Raw genomic sequence first — 24,838 nt, forward strand, 5'->3', positions numbered from 1 at the left:
AAAACTGTGCGCTCTGTGCATGTGAGCATTAAAAAACACACCTACAGTTAATACTTTATTTTTCTTTTCATTTCGTCAATAAAAGACTTTAAACCCAGTTTAACTTTCCCAACTTTAGCTCTTTCGTGTTGTAACGAACCACATATAGCTGTGATGTTTTTAAAAATCTATACCAGGTAATTGTGATGATAATGAGCCGGATTTCATAATCACGTATTGTGATGGTAATAGTGGTATGCTGAATATTAAGCAGGCGAGGCTGTGGCCTACCTTAGTGATGGACTCATGAAAGAGAAGAGGAAAAATAATCTGATAGGCAAAATGATAGAAATTACAGTGAAAAAGAGCATGAAAATATATGTTAATCTAACTTGCATCCAACTTGAATCTGGCCTCTGTCCACTGAAACACCATCATTACAGCTTAGAGTGAATTTATTCAGTATCTTCAGCTGTCAGTCAAGTGTTATTCTAAGCAGATCATACCTTTTCTCCTACTTGTGGATACATAATGACTACTGATAATCGTTTATTAGCTGACAGGCGGCCCTGACTCCACATTATGATCACACCTTTCCTAAGTAAAACCCCACTCTTCAGCCAAGTCCAAGCCTGGCCCATCTCACAGATCTATTCACCCTGTTTGCTCAAAGAAAATTCACTTCATCTGTATTCCCGAGGGCAACTTTCCAAACAACTTTCCATCCGAAAGTAATTTACTTCCCCAACCTTTTTTTTTTAAATAGAGAGACTAAAGAGATGGAGAACCGGTGGTGTTTTGTTCGGATTTCCCTCTTGCTTTATTTTTGAGTCGTCTGGCCGTGAAGAAGCAGATGAGAGATGAGAGCGAAGGAGGGAGGGGTGATGGTGGACAGAGGGAAAGAGACAGGGAGAGAGAGACATAGAGGAATGCAGAGAGACAGAGAGCCTAATGGGTCTTATTTTCTGGATGGGGGAGCTCGAATATATTCTGCTTTATCGCTGTATTTTCTTTCCTTCCGGAAACAGTGAATCAATCAGACATTTGGCGCTGGGCTTTAAAGTCAGCTCCTATAAAGAGTAAATAAATAAAATACAACAGGGATGCATAATGACCCCTGATCCCCTGGCTGCCTCTGTCCCTCTCTGATCCTGTTTCTCCAGGATGAAAATGAAGCTGCTGCCTCTGCCAGCACTGTCCCCCCCCCCCCCCCCCACACACACACACCCCCTCCAGAGACTGTAGGTTCAGCGTTTAGAGAAAGACCCTTAAAAGCCAAGACCCATAATTTGGCAAAATCTTTGTATCTAATTTGCAACAAAACCTCCCAAGCTGGCTGACGTTGATTGAATTTCTTTGAGCAAGTGGTTAATTTGTTTGATCAGTGTGATGAATTGCTGGACCCTCAGTCACTTAACTCGCACAGCTGTGAGAGAACATCAGTCCTCAATCCCTCGCTAAGGTGGAATGCATTACGACATTATTTTTTTTAGGCATTAGTCCATAAAGCGAGAATATTCTCCCTTCGATGCTGCAGCATCAAATCCACTCTCAGTCTAAGGGGTCACCATTCCTCTTATGCCGAAAAATATGTCACGTAGCTATTTTAAAATGAGAATGCATATCACTTATTTATGCTATAGTGGTTGATAAACAAATGTCTTCATAGAATGTGTAAGTTTTTTGCGTTTATCCTATCAGTATTTATAGGCTCGGAAAATAAATTTCAAACACATAATCCCCATGGCCTACCCCAAGAATGGTGAGAGCCCGAACGTCTAATACCAACAGTAAATACACAGATAAGTGAATAAATAGTTATCTGGAGGTTTTTGTAGGTCACAAGTCATTCCTTTCCATCTTTTTACAAAGCAAGGCGTATTTCATGCCCTGGCCCAGATAGGAAGGGTGAAAGGAACCATTTCATTTACTCTTATCTGAGGAAGGGGAGAGAGGGAGAGAGAGAGAGACAGAGGGAGAGACAGTCTTCTCTGCAGATACCTGTGGTGAGGAGGACCAGCACAGTAGGCTTCTGCAAAAACTGTGCTTTTATGCACCAAAACCAGGCAGGAACGGTTTCAGGAAATAATAATAAAGAGAGAGAGGGAGAAGGAATAATGCCTTTTTACAACCGTACAAAGAATTCACACAAACCGACAGACTGTGTTGAGAGCTTGAATTTGTCCATGTAGGTCAGCAGGCTCGTTTCGTGCTTTGAGGGAAAATCTGGAAATGTCAGCACTCAGTGGAACATTATGGTCGGGGTGATCAGTCACAGCAAATCAGCGGATTGCTCCTTTTTTATTATTAAAGTAAGACAAACATATACACATAAAAAATGTCATAGACAGTGGGGCTCAGAGGTGCTGAGAATGAACTGTAGCGCCACCAATCCAAGTCCAGGAACCTCTACAATCATCTTTCTTCTATTTGTCTCAAACACTGAAAGACAGTGGAGATCAGAAGTGCCAAAGCGGCGTCGTTTCCAGTATCTCAGATGAATCAGGAAACTACGTGAAGGTGTAGCACACATTTTAAGTTGGAGCTAAATGATGAATCTGATTTGATCTGAATTGAACCTTCAGCAAGTTCAATGACATCAGAACTATCAGCAGCATCACAGGATGCAAGTGGGGTTGTAATGATGCAAGTGGGACAAAATCTGTCTTCTGCTGCCGGTTCTTACAGTGAGCTGTGACAGTGAGACCAGATGCTTGTTGGGTCCACTATCCAGCTCTTATACTGTATTAGCGGTGGGTGCTTGGCTCTGTGATGATACGAACTCTAAATGATCTGATCGTCATCTCACCAAATTGAACCGCTGTGTTTCTTAATTTTCTAGTGAATACACATCTTCACTTAGGGAAAACTGTGCATCACACATGCCTTGGCATATCAAGACCATAAAAGAAGCAGAGTCAGAGATATCCTGGCTTCTACTACCTATGGGTCAAACAGTCAGTCTTATATTTCCCACGAACACGAAGTAGCATCTGCATGCAACCTCTGAGCCTTCTACACCCAAGATGATGTTCTTCACTCGACAGCTGAGTGGTCCTAGCTGTGCTTGATGTGGCGTTTTTCCTTTAATCAAAATATAATTTCTTAGTGCTTTGTCATCACGTCTGGTAATAAAAACTTGTCGATACAGTGAATGTTATTGCATTGTTTTTAAAGTTTATAATGGTTGTTACATTTCATGCCGTTTAGTTTTTGGAGTCTTGGTTGAACCCAGATCACAGGAGCGAAAGTGCACACGGACATGACTGTCTGTTTATTGCCGTCTTTTGTAAAGAGTGATTGCTTTTCAAATTGTGCTGTCTGCAGCAGACATCTGCATAATGAGACTTTTTCTATCTTCAAAAATAAAGTAGTAAGGAAGAGGGCGACCATACACATCAGCCGGTTTGAAATAGCTTTGTTTGATTTCTCAGAATGAGACGCTGCAGACGTCCCATTTCTGTCTTCATCCTCCAGGTGTGGACCTATTTATATTTGGTCTGGAGAAAGGTGTGTGTGTGTGTGTGTGTGTGTGTGTGTGGGGGGGGGGGGGGTTCTTTATATTATGCTGATGGTGAGTAGAAGAGGAAAGGGGGACAGGTTCAGGGGACACATTTGTGTTTTAGGGGGTATCCCTGCTGGGGTAATGTGTTTAAAATCTATTACCCCCACAGCTAGGCTTAGTGTGTGTGTGTGTGTGTGTGTGTGTGTGTTTCCCCTAAAGACGTAATCACTATGGTAATACAAAAGCCAGTGGATTATGTGGTGGAGAAATTGTGGTTGATTCCCGCTCTGCCTTTGGTGAGATATATACAGTTTATACACATGCTGTTGTGCTGCAGACGAGAGTGTTGCCCAAATAGTCGTCTCTCTTTTCCTTATTGTTTCTCTCCCACACACTTTTCCCACTGGCTGATACAAGGTTGGCACTGTCACCTCAAAGCAAGAAGTGGCCTGACCCTCACTGAATCGAGGCAGCCTAGTCTTTGCAGATGTCTAAATGTGGCCTCCGTGCCGTTCAGAAATGCTGCTTAAAACCCTGCAAACGAACCTGTTCTCTATGTGTGTTCGTTGCTTCTTCACGGTTTAAGTTTGATGGATGATTAGGCAGCTGTGACTTTCTGTGTCGAGGTTTGCTGGATAAAAAAACGGCGCAGCAAGAGTCATTACTGCTGCGTGTCAATACCCTCTCTAAGAAATGACATTCACATAAAAGCTTCAGATCGTCCACCTTCCTGTTGTTTTAGCCTCTATTTCAGTAAACCACTTTTTCATTTCTTTTCTCTTATACTTTCATCCCTTCTTCCCTTGGGGGGAATATTAGTGGTATCCTTCAGTAAGGGGCCAGGCCTTGGTTAATAATTAATTGAAATCCCTTCATTTACTTTAGATCTTAGCAGAGTCTGCCCCCGGGTGAAAATTGGCAAAGTTTGCACTTTGAAATAGTCCAACTGGTGCCAACATAATGCTGAACAAGCGAAATCATAACTGGCAAAGAATCAGATCTGTTCGACATCACAAATTGACTCCAGCTGTTGTGGAGCCCTAATACGGACACATAAGTGGGGCCAGTTATCATCTTTCTTGACTGTAGATGCAAAGATTTTAACAAAATAAAATACGTTTGTAGCACATTGTTTAGAAGTAATCTAGCGTCATAACTCAGACTAGCTCATATTCTCATCAAATGAACTGGTAAACGAGCAGTTGTCATTTTTGTTTCTTTGGACAGGACAAATCCATTAGGGTGAGAGAAGGTGGCATTTAGCAAAGCTGGAAGGATGTGGATGCCTATCTCCAGACTAGAGTGTACCTCTTGAGTAAGGCACGTCCTAGTGACCAGTGATGCATAAGTATAATGCAGAGGCTGACTGAAATAACAAAGCTTTTTACCCTGACTTGCAGTAAAAGGTTTGCTGTTGGTAATGCCCACTCCCCTTTAAAAAACGCCTCTGTCAGTAGAACGACTGTTTAACCAGATCGTGTGAGTTTGACAGCAGAATTATGATGATGATATTGGAAAAACAGGAGCTGTGCCCTTGCGTGAGATTTGTGACATCTATGTGCCTGTCCAATTTTCTGTCATCCAAAAGTCTAATTAAACGCAGCTAAAGCCACAATAGTTCAGCATTAGCTAAAAGATTCTTGTGTCATCGCTGCCTCGTCAGCTTTGACATGAATTATTATTATTTCTCAACAGCTCGAGCTGGTCAGCTTCAATGTTTCTCTCTCTCACATGTCCTTGACTTTCTTTTGGTTGCGTTTCAAACTCTTCCGACCTCTTTGTCTTCTAGGACATGGTGGAGTGAACCAGCTGGGAGGTGTGTTTGTGAACGGCAGGCCCCTCCCGGATGTGGTGCGACAGCGAATAGTAGAACTTGCCCATCAAGGCGTTCGGCCCTGCGACATCTCACGCCAGCTACGAGTCAGCCACGGATGTGTCAGCAAGATACTGGGCAGGTAAGTCACGCACAAGCACCTACGGTCACACGGTGACACGCAGCATCGTCTCCAGGAGGGTACGCGAGCTTGGTTTGACATCGTCCGTCATGTAAAATTAAAAGTATGACACATGTCTGCTTCATTCTGGTTAGACTTTTTGCAATAAAGTGAAATGACCTCTTTCCAATTCCTGTAAGGTCACACCGACTTATTTAGTGTCAATTCTCCAGTTACCTCAACGTGCACAAGCTGCATACTTCAGCTCTCTCTCTGTTGTTTCTCTCACTGTATTCTCTGCTCTCTCCTTTTCACTTTCTCACCTCCCTCTGCCCTCTGTATTCTGCATGTCTCGTCTGACTCCTCTCAATATTTCTATGTCTCTACTTACCCCTCTTTTCTTTCTCCGTCTCTGTCGCTCACTATGCCCTTTTCAAAGCTAAATTCAAGAGTAAATCCCTGCTTGTTCCGTCCCCCACAGAAGAAAAGGGGACAAAAGGGAAAAGATTCATCACTTTTTGGAATTAGCATCAAAATGAAAGTGGCACCATATTTCTGCACCTCCAAAAAAAAAAAAAAAAAAAAGAGAGAGAGAGAGAGAGGGAGATGGAGACTGGGAGAAAAGACAAGAACAAGGAATACAATCAAAAGGGAAAAGGCGTGTTAAAGAAGAACATTGCAGGAAAAAGAAAAAACGAATGAGAGACAGAGAGACCATTTGTGGGGACGGAGGGGGAGGATTAGCTACAGCGACCCTCAGCTATATCAAAAAATATGTTTCTCATTGTTCTCCCTTGCCTCTCTCTCTCTCTCTCTCTCTCTCTTTCTGTCTTTCTCTCTCCCTCTCTTTCTTTCTCTCCCCCCTGTCCTGGCCGTTCAACTCACTGAAGCGTTACCGTGAGAGGGGTGGGTTGGGTGGGGGGGGGGTAGAGAGGGGATCGAGGGATGGGAGGAGGGAGGGTTGTTTTATCCTCTCCCCTCTGTCTCTCTGGTGCCAGCAGAACAAAAACACCAACTCTACCACCCTGTGTGTGTGTGTGTGTGTGTGTACGTTTATTGTGGATATCAATAACCACGCTCATTTATTCACCAATGATTCAGCTGTGAATAATTTAAATAGTTTTCCATTTGAAAATAGATTGTTTTCCTTTAGCTGTGTTTATACTCCAGCTGTGAATAGTCAAAACGGGCAGCGCACCCACACGTGTGCAACACACGCACACACAGCGGCAAAGACAAGGAAACGCACGTTTACGGAGACACACATCTTCACGGAAGGGATTACTCTACCGTACAGCAGTGGAGAGAGAGAGAGAGACAGAAATAGAGGGAGCAAGAGAGAGAACAGGTTTAAGACTGACTGACAGCTTGCATCCATACACAGCATCCCCCCTTTTCTGCAAGCTGTGTAGCACATTTGCTGTCCTCCCACCCCCTGCCCCCATGCCCCTTCTGCATGCAAATACATTCATGAAATGGCCATGGTGGACATGAAATGCCCCGAATCTGCGATGTGTGTGTATGTTTTGCATTATTGTGTGTGTGTGTGTGTGTGTGTGTGTGTGTGTGTGTGTGTGTGTGTATCGGTGCCACCGCCGTCTTATCTTTCTGTGTGTATCACAATGTGAAATTGCAGCTGAAAACAACAGGCGCGGTCACATGTCGAGTCAGGCGTTAGAAATATTTATTTAGCAGGTGTTTGAGTGCAGTGCATTTACTTTAAGTGATTGAGCAGACGCAGTTATGTCCAGCGACTTCTGAAGAGTGCAACGTAAGGATTAAATCCCCTTTCTCTTCAGAAACCTCTGTCGCAACAAACTAGAAAACACACAAAAAAGTTGCAAACAAAGTCATAGAAAAAAGAAAATGATACTAAAAAGACCAAAGAGAACAGAGGCAGACACCAATCAACTGACTCAACCAGATACAGTGGTTTATGTCCCTCTCCATATTACGATACTCACACGCCCATACAGTGTGTGCTCACTGTACTTACAGTGAGTTGCTTTAATCGCTCCCCCTGGCTGTGAAATAATTCTCCATTAGTGTATTCTGATATGTAATTGAGGCTAATATGAAGCTTCTGCAGTCTGAGTTAACGTGCGCTGACAAAAAGTTTTGTCTTATTCGTGATGTTTCCTCAGCCTGTGTTGCTGTGGAGGGACAGAGGGAATTTAATACTGTAAAGACATAGAGTAAGGGGCTTCTTCACAGGACTGAGTCCATTATGTAACTAGCATAAATAATCCAGTGCTTTAATGCCAAAGACAGCAGCATCTATCTCTTACATGTGTCTCAGGTCTCCAGGATCACAATATTTTTTATACAAGTGGTTTTCAGGTGTTTTCTTCAAAGCCAAACTCTGATGTAGCTCAATCCTCTGTGTACATCCATTTTTAGATTTTTTGGTAGAAATAAATGGCTTGAATGTGACTGAATGCCACATAGCACGGGATGGCCGCCAATAAAACGTTTTTAAAAACAGCTAAACTAATTTGTCCACATTAATACTGAAGGTTAAACTATTTAAGGATATTGTTAGTTCAGTTCACACAGATAAAACTATAATGTTCAACCTCATTAAACATTATAGTTCAATGAGGTATTGTTCTTCATTCATTTTTTATCTTTATAACGTTTAAAATCAACATAATAATGCACATTTTATCCAGTTTTAAAAAACCCTGTGAAAGTGGAATTGATGATTTCTCCATGTGTCCAACGTGAGCCTCAATGCTTTCATCGGCAGGTACTATGAAACGGGCAGTATCCGCCCCGGGGTAATCGGGGGATCCAAACCAAAGGTTGCTACACCCAAAGTGGTCGACAAGATTGCCGACTACAAACGCCAAAACCCCACCATGTTTGCCTGGGAGATCCGGGACAGGCTCCTGGCCGAGAGAGTGTGCGACAACGACAGTGTCCCCAGCGTCAGTTCCATCAACAGGTACTGATGTACAGGTGGAGCAATCTGTCTGTGTTTGAGTATCAACTTATAGCAACAGTTACAGAGTGTAGGTAGAGCACAGAGCAATATGATACTGTGTGAGCTTGTGTGTGTGTAACCAGGAGTGGAAAAGAGAATAGCAAAGAGGCCCTAGTCTCCATATGTATGAAGTGGCTGCAGCTCAGTGGTTCAACACGATGGTACAATGACAACCCTTTCCCCTGAGCACAGAGGCATAGAGAGAGGGAGGGATAGCGAAATAAGAGAGAGAAGGAGTGAGCAAAAGAGGCAGACAAAAGGGAAAGAAGGTGTGCAGCGCTAAGGAAAGAGAATGCGCACAAAAGAGAAGGAAAGAAAGTGAAAGGAAGGAAAGGAAAGGAGAGGAAAACGGGAGGAAAGGAAAAAGAAAAGGAAAGGAAAGAGGAAGAAAAGGCTTGCATGAGCAGCCAAGCAGGAAGTGTGAGGCCCCTCTGCCATGTCAGCCTGCCTTAGCCACTTCACACACACACACACACACACACACACACACACACACACACACACACACACACACACACAGTTTTTGCTCCCACGATGGTCATGTTCTCTCTGTCACTCAGAACCCGCTCTCTCTCTCTCTCTCTCTCTCTTTCATACACACACACACACACGAAACGACCACTTCATACACACTAATATCTCCTCTTTCCTCCTGCAGGATCATTCGGACTAAGGTTCAGCAGCAGCCTGGCCAAACAGGCTCAGTGTCAGCTCACAACTTAGGTAGGTCACAGCTATAAAATCCTGTCTCAACCTGTCAAAGCAAATTTTACACGAGAGACATTTTTGTACGACTCTCTCGGGAGCGCAGTCCGGTGCGACGAAACAGGCTCTGCGCCCGTTGTGTGTGACTCTGTCTTTAGGATTCAGCAATTCTGAAGTGACGACTGACACAATTATGCGAGTCCCAATAACTTTTAATAGTTCTCATGTCCAATCTCATTAAAAAAGGTGAAATGAACTTGATGATGAACCATCAATCTTTGTTCAGATTTATCGCGTAATTTATGATCATGTTATAGAATGAAGCAGTTCATCTATTACAACTATGACTGACACATTATTACTTTTTATTTGATGAGTATCTACAAATAAACACGAGAGCCCGTCTCCCTCCCTCTCGCTCTCTCCTCCCTCGCTTTGCCCTGCAGTGGATTGTGTTTCGGTGTCTCTCATATCTTCATAATCGCACTTTGTCTATTAATCTAAATTAATTTCACACACACTGCTCCCTCACTCCTGCCTTTTGAACACATACGTGCACGCACACCTAGAAGCAGGCACACACACACACAGACACACACACACACACACTCACACACTCACGCATAGACTCACATGCACGTTTACAGATTACACAGATAAATGTGTCCCACTCCCAGGCGGAAAATTGAACATTTGGATTTGCAGAATAAAAGCGTTGCGTTCTGATAAAAAAAGGAGTGAAAAGAAAGAGAAAGGAAAATCAGATAATTGAAGTGCTAAATCAAGTGATGGGAAAAGGAGGGATATGCATTCATTAAACTCTCCTTGTCGTTAGTGGAGTAACGGCTGGAAGGGACCTTGATCCTTTGGTTTGTCGTCTTTCTTTCTTTCTTTTTTTTTTATTCCCTTTTCGGTCTCGTCTTTCTGTGTTTGGGGGTCTGCTGGGAGAGAGGATTAGGATGTCTGTCTCCACACCTTTCTGTCCCTCTTGGGATACCATACTGTCACTCAGCCGCACGTCCGCATACAGGGGCACAGATAAGGGACCAAGGAGGAGTGAGTGACTGTACGTTTCGGTGTGTGCGTTCGTGTCCGTGTCAGGAGGCGGCAGGTTGTGTGTGTGGGTGTGTGTCACTGAAGCGATGACAAGTATGTCGCTGTGTCACCCAGCGAGGAACTTGTCTCCTCCAGGGGGAAGATTAGAGGGAGAGACAATGAGGAGCAAAACACAGACAGACCCCTGTCCTTAGTGGGCTTTTTTTCTGGGTTTATACAAATTTTTTTTTCTGTATAGCCGGCAAAGTTTTAGAGGATTAAAGTGCATCTGTTTATGGAGTGAGTAAATAGGATAGGATTTAAATGATGCAGCTTTCACCCAGAGTTTTTTGTTCCAAATCTTTGGCTCTGATGGTTTCACAAACTGTTGCTCCTCAAGCGAAAGCCGCAAAACAATAAGTGGAAATGTGGAAAATGGCTCACAACCTCACATACAGCTCAAACAGAACGCGTACAGTTTATAGTAGTCGTTTTTGAAAGTCAGTGAATTAATATTACATATGCAACAACATTGTACACAACTTATTTCATGTTGATGAAGTTTAGCTGTTACATGTTATCATATGAGCTGCAGTTGATCTTGAAGCTTTGTTTCTTTATATCTCAGAGTTACGTCACTAAATGTATAGAACAACACATCTGTTATGCTCCTAAAGTCTAAGCTACGTTCCCTAAAAACTCACTAAAAAGCTGCAGTTTGGTGGTTTTCAATGCTGCTGTTTACAGGTGCTCTAGTTTCATTAGAATCGATTATGCTGGACTTTTTTTTTTTTACATAAAATATACCAAACAGAAGATTAAACAAAGTTCAGATGGGTGAAACTGAAATCACTGCTCCATCTCTGAGTCACTCGATTGTCAAATAGACTTATTAGTATTTCTGAAATGATGTGATAGACTTTCTCAAATGGTCTTTGAGAAAATAAAAGTCAAAAATGACTCATACTTACTGTAAAGATGTGATTCATCATTATCTTTTACCTTGGTAATGCCTTACTCAAACTGCTTGTCCTGTCATGTGATTTGTCTGCAGCAACATCCGCAGCTGCCACACAGGTCTCAGCAGTGACCAGCGACTCGGCCGGCTCCTCGTACTCTATCAGTGGCATTCTGGGTATCAGTTCAGCTGCTGATGTGGGGAAGAGGAAGAGGGACGAAGGTGAGTACGAGTATATGTCTGGGAGAGTTTTTGCATTTCCGCATAAATCACACTATTCAGTGTAAACAGCGTGTTTCCAAATATGCAGGACTTCTCACATTAGTTGCATATTCATGTGCACATGAAGCTTGACGCCCCCAGCACATCAGGATCTTAATAGATGTATGTGTATGTGTCTTCATGTGCAATTTGAGAGGTCAAAACCAGACATCTTCATTTAGAAACCCCTGTTTGTTTACAGTGCTTCCTCAGGAAGTCAGTTGATTCATGCACTATTGATCATATACACTGTCACACTGGATCAATGCTGCAGGCTTGTTAACAGAGGCGTGAGCTTGTTTGTGCACATAAGGGGGTTCTCACAACTACTTTATGTATATATTTGTGTAGGTGTGTGTGTGTGTGTGTGTGTGTGTGTGTTGTGAGTGTGTCAGTGGCATTAAAAAGTCATCACGCAGTCTCCTACGGTAAATGAGACAGGACCAGATGTCGGAGCGAGGGGAGGTGACAGAACGCCACTGGGGGCTATTTCTCTCGCACTCGCTCGCTCAGACACACATACGGATACACTATGGGGTCCTTTTCCCACTGCTGATGAGTTAAAAACATTCCAGCAGGTCCCAGGATGAATCCCAGGTGCACCCTGATCATTCTGATATGTTCAGATTTGGACCACTTTACCCATCAGCAGAGCACAAAGACTTTAGACCCGACACACACACACACACACACACAAACACACCATATAGTATCAGGTTATCTTCTGTGCTTTGACTTTGAGATTTAAAATCTAGAAATGAAAAAAGGACACATTGCCACAGCTTTTCCACATGGTTTTCATGTGCTTGAGGTTTGAGAGGCATTATTTGGTCATTTCAACTTAACTTATATAACTAATGATGACTTTGATAGGTCTTTTTTGGTCTTTGCTTATTATTATCTATTGGCTAAGTGGCGTCACTGTTCAAGTCATTAGTCACAGCTTCACTTTTCTTACTCTAACAGGCCAAAATTTCATCTGCATCTTTTTTTATCAAGCGTTTACTTTTTATATAAAGCCATAGACAACAGTGAGTCATTATGCACTTACACAAATGTATCCCTTACTATTATGCGTGCTCTAATGTGTGTGGCAAAGACTCTGTGGTTGAAGTAGAAGCTTCTGTAATCTAATTAGCAGCAATATTGTTTCGCTTTGTTCTTTATGTGCATGATGTGTTACACCATGTGCTTACATGTGTGGTCTGCCTGCTGTTTGATCATAACTGGACTTTGTGTTTCATAATTCACACTAAAAACCATTGTATCACTTCACGTTTCACTGAAGCACCCAGAAAGTGTCATTCAGGCTTTGTGTCGCTCGCTCGGCATCACGTTTCTGCTTGCGCGCTTTATCTGCAGCGTTGCCGTGGCAGAGGTCTGCGCGGTTGGCTCTGTGGTCTAATTAACAGCATTGCTAATCACAGCTTCCATTAGAGCAGCCCCCGCTGGATAATGACACACACACACAGCAAGGGGTGACGGGGGAACAGCATGCACTGACATGGACAGACAAACACAAACACTAACACACAATAATTCCACTTTCTCACACACACACACACACACTCGAACCCATATGCTTGTCTGTACAGACATTTGTAGACACGCAGAGGAAGAAAGACATAAACATGCTCAAGTCACCCACACAAGGCCAACAATCACACAGCGTTGTTGACTTTGTCTGTATGTCTGTGGAGTTTAATACGTTACATATACTTTAATGAGACAGTTACACTGAACCTAAGCGTCCTTGATGCTATGTAGTGCACTGGACAAGAACATTTACGCCTTCATTTATTTTTTAACCAATGACATGTTGGGCCTTTTGTCCAAATTCACCAAAACTAATTATACAAGCAAAACATTCGATTTCTTTTGCATTTGACTACAATGAAGTTGTTTTTGTTTCACGGCTGTTATACAGTGTATCATGGCTCACCTTAATGATTTCCACAGACACTTTGATATACAGTAACTTAGCTTTTGTCAATGTTGTTAGTGCCATTTGTGCTTTTCTTGAAATACCTGTCTTAAAAATGTCTATTAAGAGGCAGATTTACAAAGTCATGCGCGCAAAGAATGATTTATTTACCCCTGGTTCAAGCCACTGCTCATGATCTTATCATGATAATGTGATACGGTGCTGTTTGTGACCTTATGCGCAGGAAACTTCTAATTCTGCTATAGAAACAACCGCAGCTGTGCAAGTGAGTGGGAACACAGGGAGGCAGGCTCAGCCGCATGTGTGTGTACCAGCAGCAGGAGTGTGTGGCTGTTAAGACCTGTGGTGACCTGTGCCCCCCAGCCAAAGTAAGGGGAAGTGGGGGTGGCTAAGGCCAGATTGTAGGTGAATGGGAGTGAATAGAAGAACTTGACTTGTGGGGCCAAAAGGGCTGGTGTGTGTGAGCATGCACGTTTGAATGCATCAGATATGGGATGCAGAACAGACCAGTTACTGAAGGAAACGTTTCTGAAGAATGTTCTATACATTAGGAGAAAAATCAAACATGGTCATTGCACAAAATCTCCTTTCTCACAAAGAAGAAATAGTGTCAGTGACATTTACCCAGAATGCCAAGTTGACCTCTCACCCCCCTGTGCATCCACTGTGACATGCAGCAGCTTACGAGATAAAAGAAGCTGGGAGAAAGAAAGAGATGGCGGACGAAGGAGAGAAGGGGGGTGGCGCTCCGCCTTCTACCCCAAGTTCTTCTCTGAGCCTCCCGCAGCAGAAAACTTTGATCTGGAGTTAAGATGGAGCACACACACACACACACACACACACACACACACACACTCAGACACTGATGCACAGGCAGGGGCTGCGAGGTCAGACTTACGACCCTTGTCTTATCAGTATGATAATCTAAGTGCAAAAACATCCACACTGCTGTTGTTCTACCCACTTGTAAAACGTGCACCAAAGCTCACGAACAGGTGACAGCCCATCTAACTCTCGGGGGTACTCGGATTTAATAATAATATATAAAAAAAACTTTTCCTGATTTCTCGAAAAGATGGCAACAGCAGGCAGCGTCAGACGGAGATGGTGATGGATCAAGAATCAAGAGGGAGGGAGAGAGTGAGAGTGTGAAAGAGAGAGACAGAGAAGGCGGAAGAGAGAGGAAAAAGGCAGAAAGGAGAGAACAATAAGGGCTCATTGTTTGTTTTGTTCTGCTCTGAAAAAGAGGGAAGAGAAGCGCTTCCCTTCTGAGACTAACTCACGGAGATAGAGGCAGCTGTGTGTGTGTGTGTGTGTGTGTGTGTGTGTGTGTGTGTGTGTGTGTATCCGACAGTGAATAGGATTTAACCCGTCACGGCAATGAGTTTCTTTACCCATCCATGGATACAATGAGACCAGCCGGATATCAAGCTACCCACCCACACCCACATCCACGCCAAGTGACGCTCACACATACAAGCATGCGCACACCTACACACTCATTCATATGATGAATGGACAATATTGATTATCATAAGTAAAAGCTTTGCTCTTACTGCTCGATTACAGTACGTTCAGTTCTCTTCGCTTTCTGTCGTTCTCTGATCCTTCGTGGGTCCTCCATCCGCTCGGGTCAGTCTTTCAGGGTGTATTTGTGTGTGTGTGTGTGTGTGTGTCACAGAGAGAAAGCAGAAAGCAATAAGCTGGCTGAAATGGTGCCATCAGAGCTACATGATTGATCAATTGAATTCCATCATGGGGACTGGCCGGTGGGATTAAACGGGTCGCTGTGGGTTACCAGGCTAAAGCATCACACTGGCTTTATCTCTACCCGATTGGTCTGTCACCGGAGACCTGGACCATACACTCGCAGCGCTACCTGCATCTGTATATGTGTGTGTGCGACTATAGGAGAGAAGGAGAGATTATGATCAAGAAGTGTGTTTGTGAAAGACTGGGTGAAAGAGGTTTTGTGTACTGAAAAGGTACGGCAAGGTTTTGTGAGTTACGCAGCACTGTGTGAAAGTTTGTTTCATTGTCAGCAGCGAGATACTATCTTATGATTTGAGGTTTCCTAGAAATCTTTTTAAGAATTTATATACATTCACCAAATACTGTGTTTAAATAAGATGCAACATGTGAGAGATTAAGGAAAATATGGAATAAGTGTGATGTTATATTAGAAGTGCAATGTTAAATCATTACTGTCTCTAGGTTAGGGAAAGATGCAGACATGCTACACTGCCAACCATCACTGTGACTGAATGTTTTGCAATGAAACCGATCATTAGTAGCTGTGAGGTGAGGAATCCAATGCACAATAATTTGTAAGTGTTAGGAAAGTGTTAGATTCCAAGGTTCAGCAGTAGACTCTAACCCGTTAATCTGATCCCAACCCTAACCACATATCACTGCATACATCCAAGCACACCAAGAGCCTTGATGTTTCCAAATCTTTTGCGAGTATACTGACATAACAGATGAGTAACGTGGGACAAAACTCCATCAGAAAACTGAACTTGAATTATTAATGTGGCAAAACAGAGGGTAAATATCTTTTTCACAAATGCCCTTTAACCTTTGTTTTGTTTTCTCTTCTTGATACATCACTCTTTGTTTTTACTTTAGAACCAGTCTGGTGCAAATGGATCTGTATTTTCAGTCCAAATGGAAAAAAATAAATAAAATATATATATATATATATATATATATATGAAGCCCCTTCCCCCTCTCAACCTGTCTGTCATATCAGTACCTCTGCAACTGGACACACTCTAACACATACACACCAAACACACAGTGACCCCCAGCACTAAAATAGGCTCTCAGGAGCGGTTTGGAGCAATGAATTGGCTCTATAGTGGGGGATTTTCACCCTCATCCCCTTTTTCTCTTTATCTTTTTCTCTCGTTCTCTCTTTTCTAATCATTTGTGGGCCGCGACTCTTCAGAGTTCTTATAATTGTCTCGTTCAGTCCCTCAGCCTTGCAATAACTGCAGGATACGAGAGCTCACAGTCTAATACTGATACCACAGCAATATATATTTGTGTGTCTGGGTGTGTATGGGTGATACAACAAGAAAGACAGAGAAGTGTGTATATATGAGAGGCGAGAGTGTACTTTTGCGAGATCAAGAAGGAGAGAGAGCCTGTGCTTGGTAATGGATTGCATTTGTATAGCATTTTCTCTGAGTCTCCACAATCTATGAAGTCACTCAGTCCTAAATCATCTCACTGGAGTTCATTTGAGTCCATACTTTACTCAAACTGTCTCTGCACATCAGCCTCAGTGATTTATTTTATCAAAACAAGCCTTCACTCCTCCCTTCATTCTTCTGTCTCCGTCTGTCTCGCTTTCTCCCTTGGTCATTTACACCAGACTCACAAACACCTCTTTTAGCCCTCTCATTAAGCCTCTTCTTTCACACTATTTCTACCTTAGATTTCCTCCGTTTACAGGCCATCTAACCTCAATCCTTCCTCCTGCCTTCTGTCTGTAGGTTTGCAGGAGTCTCCACTGGCCAACGGGCACAGCCACAGTGGCCGGGACTTCCTCAGGAAGCAGATGAGAGGGGAGCTGTTCTCACCGCAGCAGATCGAGGTATTGGACCGCCTGTTTGACAGACAGCCATCCTGTCCAATCCAGCCCAGCTCTGACCTCTATGTGAGCCCTGACTCTGGCAAGGTAAGGGGCGTGGCACCATGCAGGCTCTGGGCTGAGGCTGAGTTTGGGAACAGGTTATGTGTTAAAACGTTTAGTAGGGTGTGAGAGGAAGGTACAGGGCAGATACAGGCTGACAGAAGCAGAGATGCTGCAATAAACTAAAGCCTTGCAACCGTATTAGCTGCATGGGCATGCTTCTGGCCATGCACACATCCACTTGTGCTGCCCCCCCTATTTCATAAACAAGCCTTTGGTAACTCTCATCATAGTAATTTATGTAAACTGTAAAGTTAACAAGCTTGTCATCGTTGCCAGGGAGAAACCTTATATCATTACTCATCAACTGTGAAACAGATCCATCGTTTCTTAAATGATGTGCCAATGAGCCACTGTGTTTTAGGGTGACATGTTTCTTCATAATAATTCCCTACAAAAGCTACATTATCAACAGCTTTTAGGAAGTTATTCAGTCTTCTGATCTGGAATTAAAGTATATGTATACGTTTCATCATAATGTGTCATGAAGCACTGACATGCAGTCTTCAGTCTTTTCAACCAAACTCAATGTAAAGAAAAGAGTACTGGGTGTGTAGTGAGTTTTAAAGGACAGAAAAGAAAAATAAAAGAAATATGATAACACATGATTTAGACATTTGCTACAACAGCGAGTAAAAGAAGCGTCATTACAACAACTAACATAGACGATAGATGCAGAACTGGAAGATTTAGTGATTTATTGAATTAGCAGATGAACTGCGTGTCTCTTCTTCAAGCTATCTTCTTGTCCTGCTAGCTATGCCTTGCTATCTCACTTCTATCTTGATGGATTCAGTCATATTGCAACTGCACTCATCAAGTGTTTGCATCAAGTTGAGTATTCTCTGCTAACTTGACAGGCAGCTGCGTGCTTCTGCAGTCTGATGGCTTGACACTGTGATGCCTGCAACAGGCACTCAGTCAGGCCTGGCCTATTGATGTTCCTATAATCTAGACACACTGCAGGGGTTAATGAGCATATTGACCTGGCTCTCATTATGACCTCACTTCCTGCTGCTCAGGGATACTGATGGAGCTGCTCGCATGCTGATGCATCCTGGAAATGTGTTGCATATGTGCGTGTTGTTTGCATGTGAGAAAAAAAAGATGAGAAAACAATAGCAGCAAAGGGTGTGCCTGCATATCCTAATGTTGCATCTAAATTGACCTCCCGGCCTCTCTCAGGGGTAAGTTAATGTAAATCTGAGTGGAATAGGCAGATGTAAGCGGTGCACTGAATAACAAAATGACAGCAAGCTAGAATTTGTATTCTCTCTACCTCTTCTCAAACGTCTTCTAATCTGCAGCTCTCCGATCAACATTAAGGAAAAATGTTGCCAATGTCTCAAAACGGCACATTTGCTTCCACAACCTTTAAAGAGGTCCCTACTTCATGTTTATTTATTCAGTCAATGTCAAGGGCAGGAGGACAAACACTTAATGGTAGAGTAGGAGTAAATGTAACCAGAGAGAGGCTGCAGCCTTAGACCTATAGGGCAGAGTTTGGCTTTTAAGCCCATTCACTTCCTTCTGACCAACATGGGCTGTAGAGTGACACAGGGCGAGAGGTCGACAGGGATTGGCTGTAGTAGTTCTATAGACTACGACTCAAGACTATAATACCCACGATTCATAGGCCAGTCTCCTCTCTGAGCCCGGTCAAGCCACCGGGGTCAGGGTCAGTAATAGGAGCCTTAAGGTCTGGGTTGCACTGGGGTCAAACTGGCTTTAGGAACTGCATTACAAAGAGATGCAGGCACACACATACAAATCTACATCACTATCAGTCTTCTCTACCTCTGCTCCCATCTCTCATCCTGTCTAGTTGACCAATCACCCTGTTCCCAGCTTGCATTTCCCAGAGGGAATGATTGACAGTCATACCCTTAACACTGACACACTGACAGCTACAGCTCAGCCTCTGTGGTATGTGGGCTGACTGAGGTATGTATGTGTGTGTGTGAGGCGGCACTAAGGTTATAGTCAAGGAGGGTCACGCTGTGTTGTGACTGACATTCCTAAAGGATGCCTGATGGACTGGTGCCGCTGCTGCTGCTGCTGCTGCTGTTGCAGTGAGTGGGGATGCCTTTCATAGAGAGTGTGGCTTTGCGAAAGACAGCGAAAGGTAAAGAAAAGAAAAAGAGAACCAGAGCTCAATTTCAGGTGCCTACAGTATATTACAATGGTATACTAATATACTGTAATTTCAGTGGTCATTTCAAGTTTCTCATTATCTTTTGGCTTTCTTGCCCTGAAACACGAACCTCATTCATTATTTCTTCATCCAGCTCGAAGAGATAAAAAATAAAATTGCTCACGTTTCTCACAAAGTAAATCTTATTTTATCTGCCACCTCTTTTATCCTGTTTGTCTGAGACCTATTTATCTTTCCTCCCTAACAAGCCATCCTTTTATCTCATCTCCCCCCGCTGCTTGCACTCCCCCCCTCCCTGTAGTCTATTAAGCCCCACTATTAATTTGAGCGTGCGCGCTCATATGTGTGTCTGCATGTGTGCCTGTCAGAGAGAGTTCATTTGAATTTCCCTTCAATCACCTCCTATTACCCAGGTGATAAATCAGCAGGGTGAACGGCGTCCCCACCCACGCTGCCCTGGGTCCACATGCCTACCCCTTGCCAATACTGGGACGCTAAAATATAAAGAAATTCGTATTCTGTGAAGCAGAGGTTAAAGGTGACCCCTGATAAAGGACAAAGGTCATTTAACTGGTCAAAGGAGGCTGACAGACCCATAATGCAAACTGGCACTCTTATAACTGTCCTATTAACACCCTTCACTTCTGTCTATATCATCAACAAGGTGATGCATTGTTAGTATGTATCAAAAACATTTAATTTCAATAACCTAAACATCAAAACTTCAGGACTTTTACTGCCTCCACCCAAAGTTTCGGTCCTCCTGCTCTGGAAATCAGTATCCTCCCCACTGCTGCCACGCTCAGTTTGAGCGCCGATGAATTTCTTCCCCACAATCCCTGTCTCAGTTTGTGGGCCACTAAGGGAATTGTATTTGTTTATAGTCTGGCCTTTTCCTATCATGAGTACACAAGACAATTGTGGAGGGAGGGAGGGAGAGGGTGAGATGGAGAAATCTGGAGCTATTTGGAGAATGGAGGAAACGCAAAATACTATTATGCAAATGGTGCCAGCCAACAGGGCCGGTGCGCACCCGTGTGTGTGTGTGTGTGTGTGTTTGTGTCAGAGGTCCGATTAGGGCTCATCTGTTATTGATGTGTTGGACCAAACCATTACCATCCTATATCTGAGTGGGTAAACCAACCTGCTGTGTGTGTGAGTGTGAAAACTCCCATAAAAGACCTCACAGATGTAGTGTACAGTCGTTTGTAGCTTGTTAGTTTGAATGCTCTGATGTTTTAACAACAGAGGAACACTGGAAGTTAAATACCAATAATAATAATAATAAGATCTTGTATAGTGTCCACATTTGGTCCACAGTTTTACCATAACATATCCTTCTTTACGGCTTTGACTTCCTGCCCCATGTCCAACTCCCCCGACACCCTTTGCCACCCTGTACAAGTCCCCCTCCTCTACTACGACCACCGCATTCACCACCCCCCAAACCCCAACCCTTCCATGGTCCTGCAGCTGTGTCCCTCCTCTTTGATGAGGGCTGATGGCGCTGTATGAGCGGTGGAATTGACAACATTTACAGGGGCGAATGAGAATGATCCATCTTCCTTAGCGAGCCTGTCACCCCACTGGCCAAACTTCATCATGGCCAATTACTAAGGCAGACCCCTTCTTCACTGCTGCCACTGCTGTCTGGCCTCCATCTACATGGATACATGGACACATTAGACACCATTATAATAAGACGGAGAGTGGCCAAGAGACGGGGTGCAGGGACAGCATGTATGATTGGGTGAAAAAAAAACTAGGTGTGATGTGTGAGGGTTAAAAGAGAAAAGAGGGCTTAAAAATGTGTCTGAAGCCTAAAGAGAGAGAGAGAGAGAGAGAGAGAGAGATGTGTGTGGTGTACAGGGTAAGCTCTTATTTGGCAGGTCACAGTCCAGTGGTTGTGTTGTGTGTTGACGAGCACAGGGGTGTTTAAGAGGTCAGTGAGCACAAACACACGCCTACACTTACACCTCCACACACACACATAGGCACACACAGATGCAGAGGCATTAAAAGGGTCAGTGCAAAACTCTCACCTCATCACCTAAAGGAAATTCTGATTGCTGTCGTTAGTGTACACACACACACACACACACACACACACAGAATGGGAGCCATTAGGGGAAGAGAAGTGAGAAATTTAATCTGTGCAGTTTGTGCACAAATACCAGACGTGAACGGTGTAGAAAGTGAGCAAAATAGCCTTGAACTAAGGACCACAGGAGTGTGGAACGTTCCTTAAGTAACGAAGCACTAATTATAGATAATGCAGTAAGTCATAAACATCATGTAAATGCTTTATATTTATTCATATTTTTGCCTACGTCCACTCTCTATGAGGAGCAAACGGGGTTTCAGTGTCTTGTTCAGGGACACTTCAGCACATGGTCAGGTGGACTTCATCTAGTTTTCTGCTTTATAAACATTTTTTACAATAATTTGTTATTTTTGTTTCTTTAATCTGAAACGTTAGATTTTTTTTTCACATTCATTCTGTTACGTTCATCTGTCAATCACTTTGAAGTGTCTAAAGCTGCATAATATAAAGTGAAGCTAAACAATTACATTTTGGCGATAACCTTAACATTAAAATTTTCAGTTTAGTTCATAATACATGCATGGACACACACACACACACTCACACACACACACAGTATAGTCAACAGACAGGTCATTTGCTCTGTTATATAGTTAGTTTATATATATAGTTGTTCATCAGAGTGCGTACCATCACTCTAAATTACACACTCTCACACACAAACACAGGTCTGGCAAAGAGATGAGGATGAACGGCTCGTGGCTGCGTGTTGGGGTCAGACACAGGTGAGGGGGCAGTTTCCATTCATCTATCTATCATCTGTGTAGATTGTGTAAGGCTGGAAGAACATGCTAAACCAAGATGATATGAACAGAAGCCTTCTCAAAAGCACTCATTATCTGTCCGCATTTGCAAACGTTAACGCAAAGGTTATAATCTACGTTGTGAAATACAACATAGTTTCATATTTATGCACAAACAAATTGTGGTCAATCTGTACTTTCTGTCCTTATTTCTGACCCAGGAGTATTTTAGTGTGAGTGTAAAAAGAGCAGAGGTTTCACCATTAAAAATAACTTGTCCTGCTGCACAATATGTTGGTCTTTAATTAAAATTAAAGCAAACTTTACTGTGTCTCTCCCTTAAGATTACCAGCACGTATGTGCAGATGCTTTTTTTAAATAGAGTTGGTCCTAATGTTAACTGCACAAAACCTCATGTTTGCAGCTGTATAAAGTATATTAGGATATAAACATCTTCAGCATCCTTTTATTAATATGGATGCTTTAATGGCTACATGTAAATTTGTATGTAACCTTCAGGATCCCTGCATGCTAGATACTATTGTACCTTTAACATAACAACGTCAGTACTACAACAAGATCAATAAAGGTCCATTTTTATGGTGTGCACAAAGGAGGCTGTGCTTGTGAAGAGCTTGAATGAATTGTCGTTCATTTTATCAAGATCACCTACAGTGTTTCATTCTCTTATTAAAGAAATTATCTGATTGACAAATAGGAAAAGAATTGGTATTCAACTAAATTAATTTCTGCAGAACTAGGTAGGTTGAAGTAATACTTACCTCATTTCTTTTTGACATTATGTACTGAGGCTTCAGCATCAGAGTTTTAGTTTTTTAAAAGAGTCCCCGGAGAGAATAAAATCAGTGCAACTGCACAACAACCAGAAATTGCTTTGTCACTTCCATCTTCTGTATGGTTAGAAACGTCTGTAGACTGTGTGTTAAGGGCATTGGGAGTCTGTGCGTACGTGTGCAGAGATGATCGCAGTTGTTATTGTTGTTGGTATCTGGGGAGACAAGAGGCTTTGTGTTAGCCATGGTCTCTGTGATGCCACGGTGTTTGTGTGAGTGTACAGTATATAGTATGTGTGTGGGAAAGAGAGAGAGATGAAGAGAAAAAGCAGGCTGATTCTGTAGTTATAGACTGTTGGACTTGGTTGTACAGTAAATCCCTGTCTTTGTAAACAGATCAATAAACTCTCAGCTGTACGTGAGATTCTGTATGTGTGTGTGTGTCCAGACTAAACCTTCGCTGGCCTCTGCTATGAGGAAATGTAGGAGGATGTAACAGTTTGATCAACATCTTCCACTGCTAAATGTTCATGGTGCATCACAAAATGAATTCATATTGGTGCTTTTATGGGTTGATTTGTTAAAGTTCCTTCTCCACATCCTGTTTCCGACCAGACATCAGATTATTCAGCCATGGCCTCGCTTGCTGGCGGACTGGACGAGATGAAGAACAGTTTGGCCAATCCTGGAACAGGAGGAGAGTTAGGAGCCAGTGTTTCCGGTCCACAGTCCTATTCACTAGTTCCAGGTAAGTAAGATGTCCAACTAATAAGTGAACTAGTCAGAGATAATGGTGGTCCTGAAAATGTTTTGTAGCTCTGCCACATCACATCACAGTATGTTCATAGGTAAATAAATCACAAAGCCTGTTACACTTAGTTAAGTTAAAAAGAATAAAAAAAAAACGTTGATAAATTTTTCACACAGACTTTAGAGACTTCTAAGCAGTACAGTACCTCAGCAGTACAGGGAGCTACATAGGTTCTACATGATTTAACTTGTTTGAAGTGCTTTGGATCTCAGGAGAGGTGAGAAGTCGAGAGGAAAGGGGGGAAATAAAGGTGGTAGCTTAGGGGAAAAGTGAGTGCTCTGTCTTTCTCTACATTTAGGGGCGCCAGGAGAGGCAGCGGTTAATTAAGAGTAGACCAGGGAGCACTTGGACAAGGCTTAGATGTTCCCATCTGTAATGAGGGGAATCATAGAGCTGGGAATTTGGGATATCTGGGAATGGGCTCTTTTTTCCCCCTCTGAAACCACTGAGGAATATTACCTGCTCACATTGAGAGAGAGAGAGAGAGAGAGAGAGAGAGAGAGAGACAGAGACAGACAAGAGAAAAAGAGGGAGAGATAAAATTTCCATTTCTGCTTATGCATGCAAACACACAAATTCATATTCACACGCGCACACACCTTCTGCATATTATGCATGCATTTCCTAGCCTGTCTTCTTCCTCAGAATAGAGCTCCCTCTAGGGGATCAACCGTCTGTGTGTTTGACGCAGTGTTATTGCATCCTTGAAGTGCTGATACTCTGGACACTCACTCAAGAGAAACATTTACACACACTCAATCTTCCTTTCCGAGGCCTTTCCAAATCTGTAGGGCATGTTCGTTTTCCCCTGATCTTCAGCCGGTTTACTCGAGTGCAACCACGTAAAGGGACACGGTGTAGACCTGCAAGTCCCTCCAGGTTTGACATGTGTTGCTTTGATGGCCATTTGATATTCAGGAGCTGGAAAGGGAGACAGTAAAGGGAGAAATAGAGGCAGAGGATATGTGTTCATCTGTAGCTGCAAGTGAGCATGGAGGAGACTTGTACTTGTTTGTTGACCTCTACGGCAAAGCTGTGGAGAACAGATACATCAACACAACTGGCATACATATGCACAAAGACACAGCAACACACACACACACACACAAAGACACACCTCAGAGGATCTGGCCCTGTCTGCCCCCTCTAAGTTAGGCTGTAGAGAGTCCATCTCTCCCCTCTTACACCTTCTCCTCCCTCTCCTCCTCGCCCTGTGCACTGAC

At 43.1% G+C, this 24,838-nt stretch overlaps 1 protein-coding gene across 2 annotated transcripts in view; it reads left to right on the top strand.

Moving 5' to 3' along the window:
- The window catches only part of pax5 (paired box 5), a 48,810-nt gene that overhangs the window by 9,112 nt on the left and 14,860 nt on the right, over window positions 1-24,838 (top strand). Inside the window, exons 2-7 of one of the 2 annotated variants that reach the window (XM_026360767.1) lie at window positions 5,274-5,439; window positions 8,168-8,365; window positions 9,063-9,127; window positions 11,199-11,324; window positions 16,809-16,993; window positions 23,420-23,552. In XM_026360767.1, the coding sequence (XP_026216552.1) occupies window positions 5,274-5,439; window positions 8,168-8,365; window positions 9,063-9,127; window positions 11,199-11,324; window positions 16,809-16,993; window positions 23,420-23,552 (873 nt within the window). The remainder of the gene's footprint in view (window positions 1-5,273; window positions 5,440-8,167; window positions 8,366-9,062; window positions 9,128-11,198; window positions 11,325-16,808; window positions 16,994-23,419; window positions 23,553-24,838) is intronic. The other variant, XM_026360768.1, reaches the window with a different exon arrangement.

Source organism: Anabas testudineus, chromosome 1 (genome assembly GCF_900324465.2).
Source record: "Anabas testudineus chromosome 1, fAnaTes1.2, whole genome shotgun sequence".
NCBI classification, from domain to species: domain Eukaryota; kingdom Metazoa; phylum Chordata; class Actinopteri; order Anabantiformes; family Anabantidae; genus Anabas; species Anabas testudineus.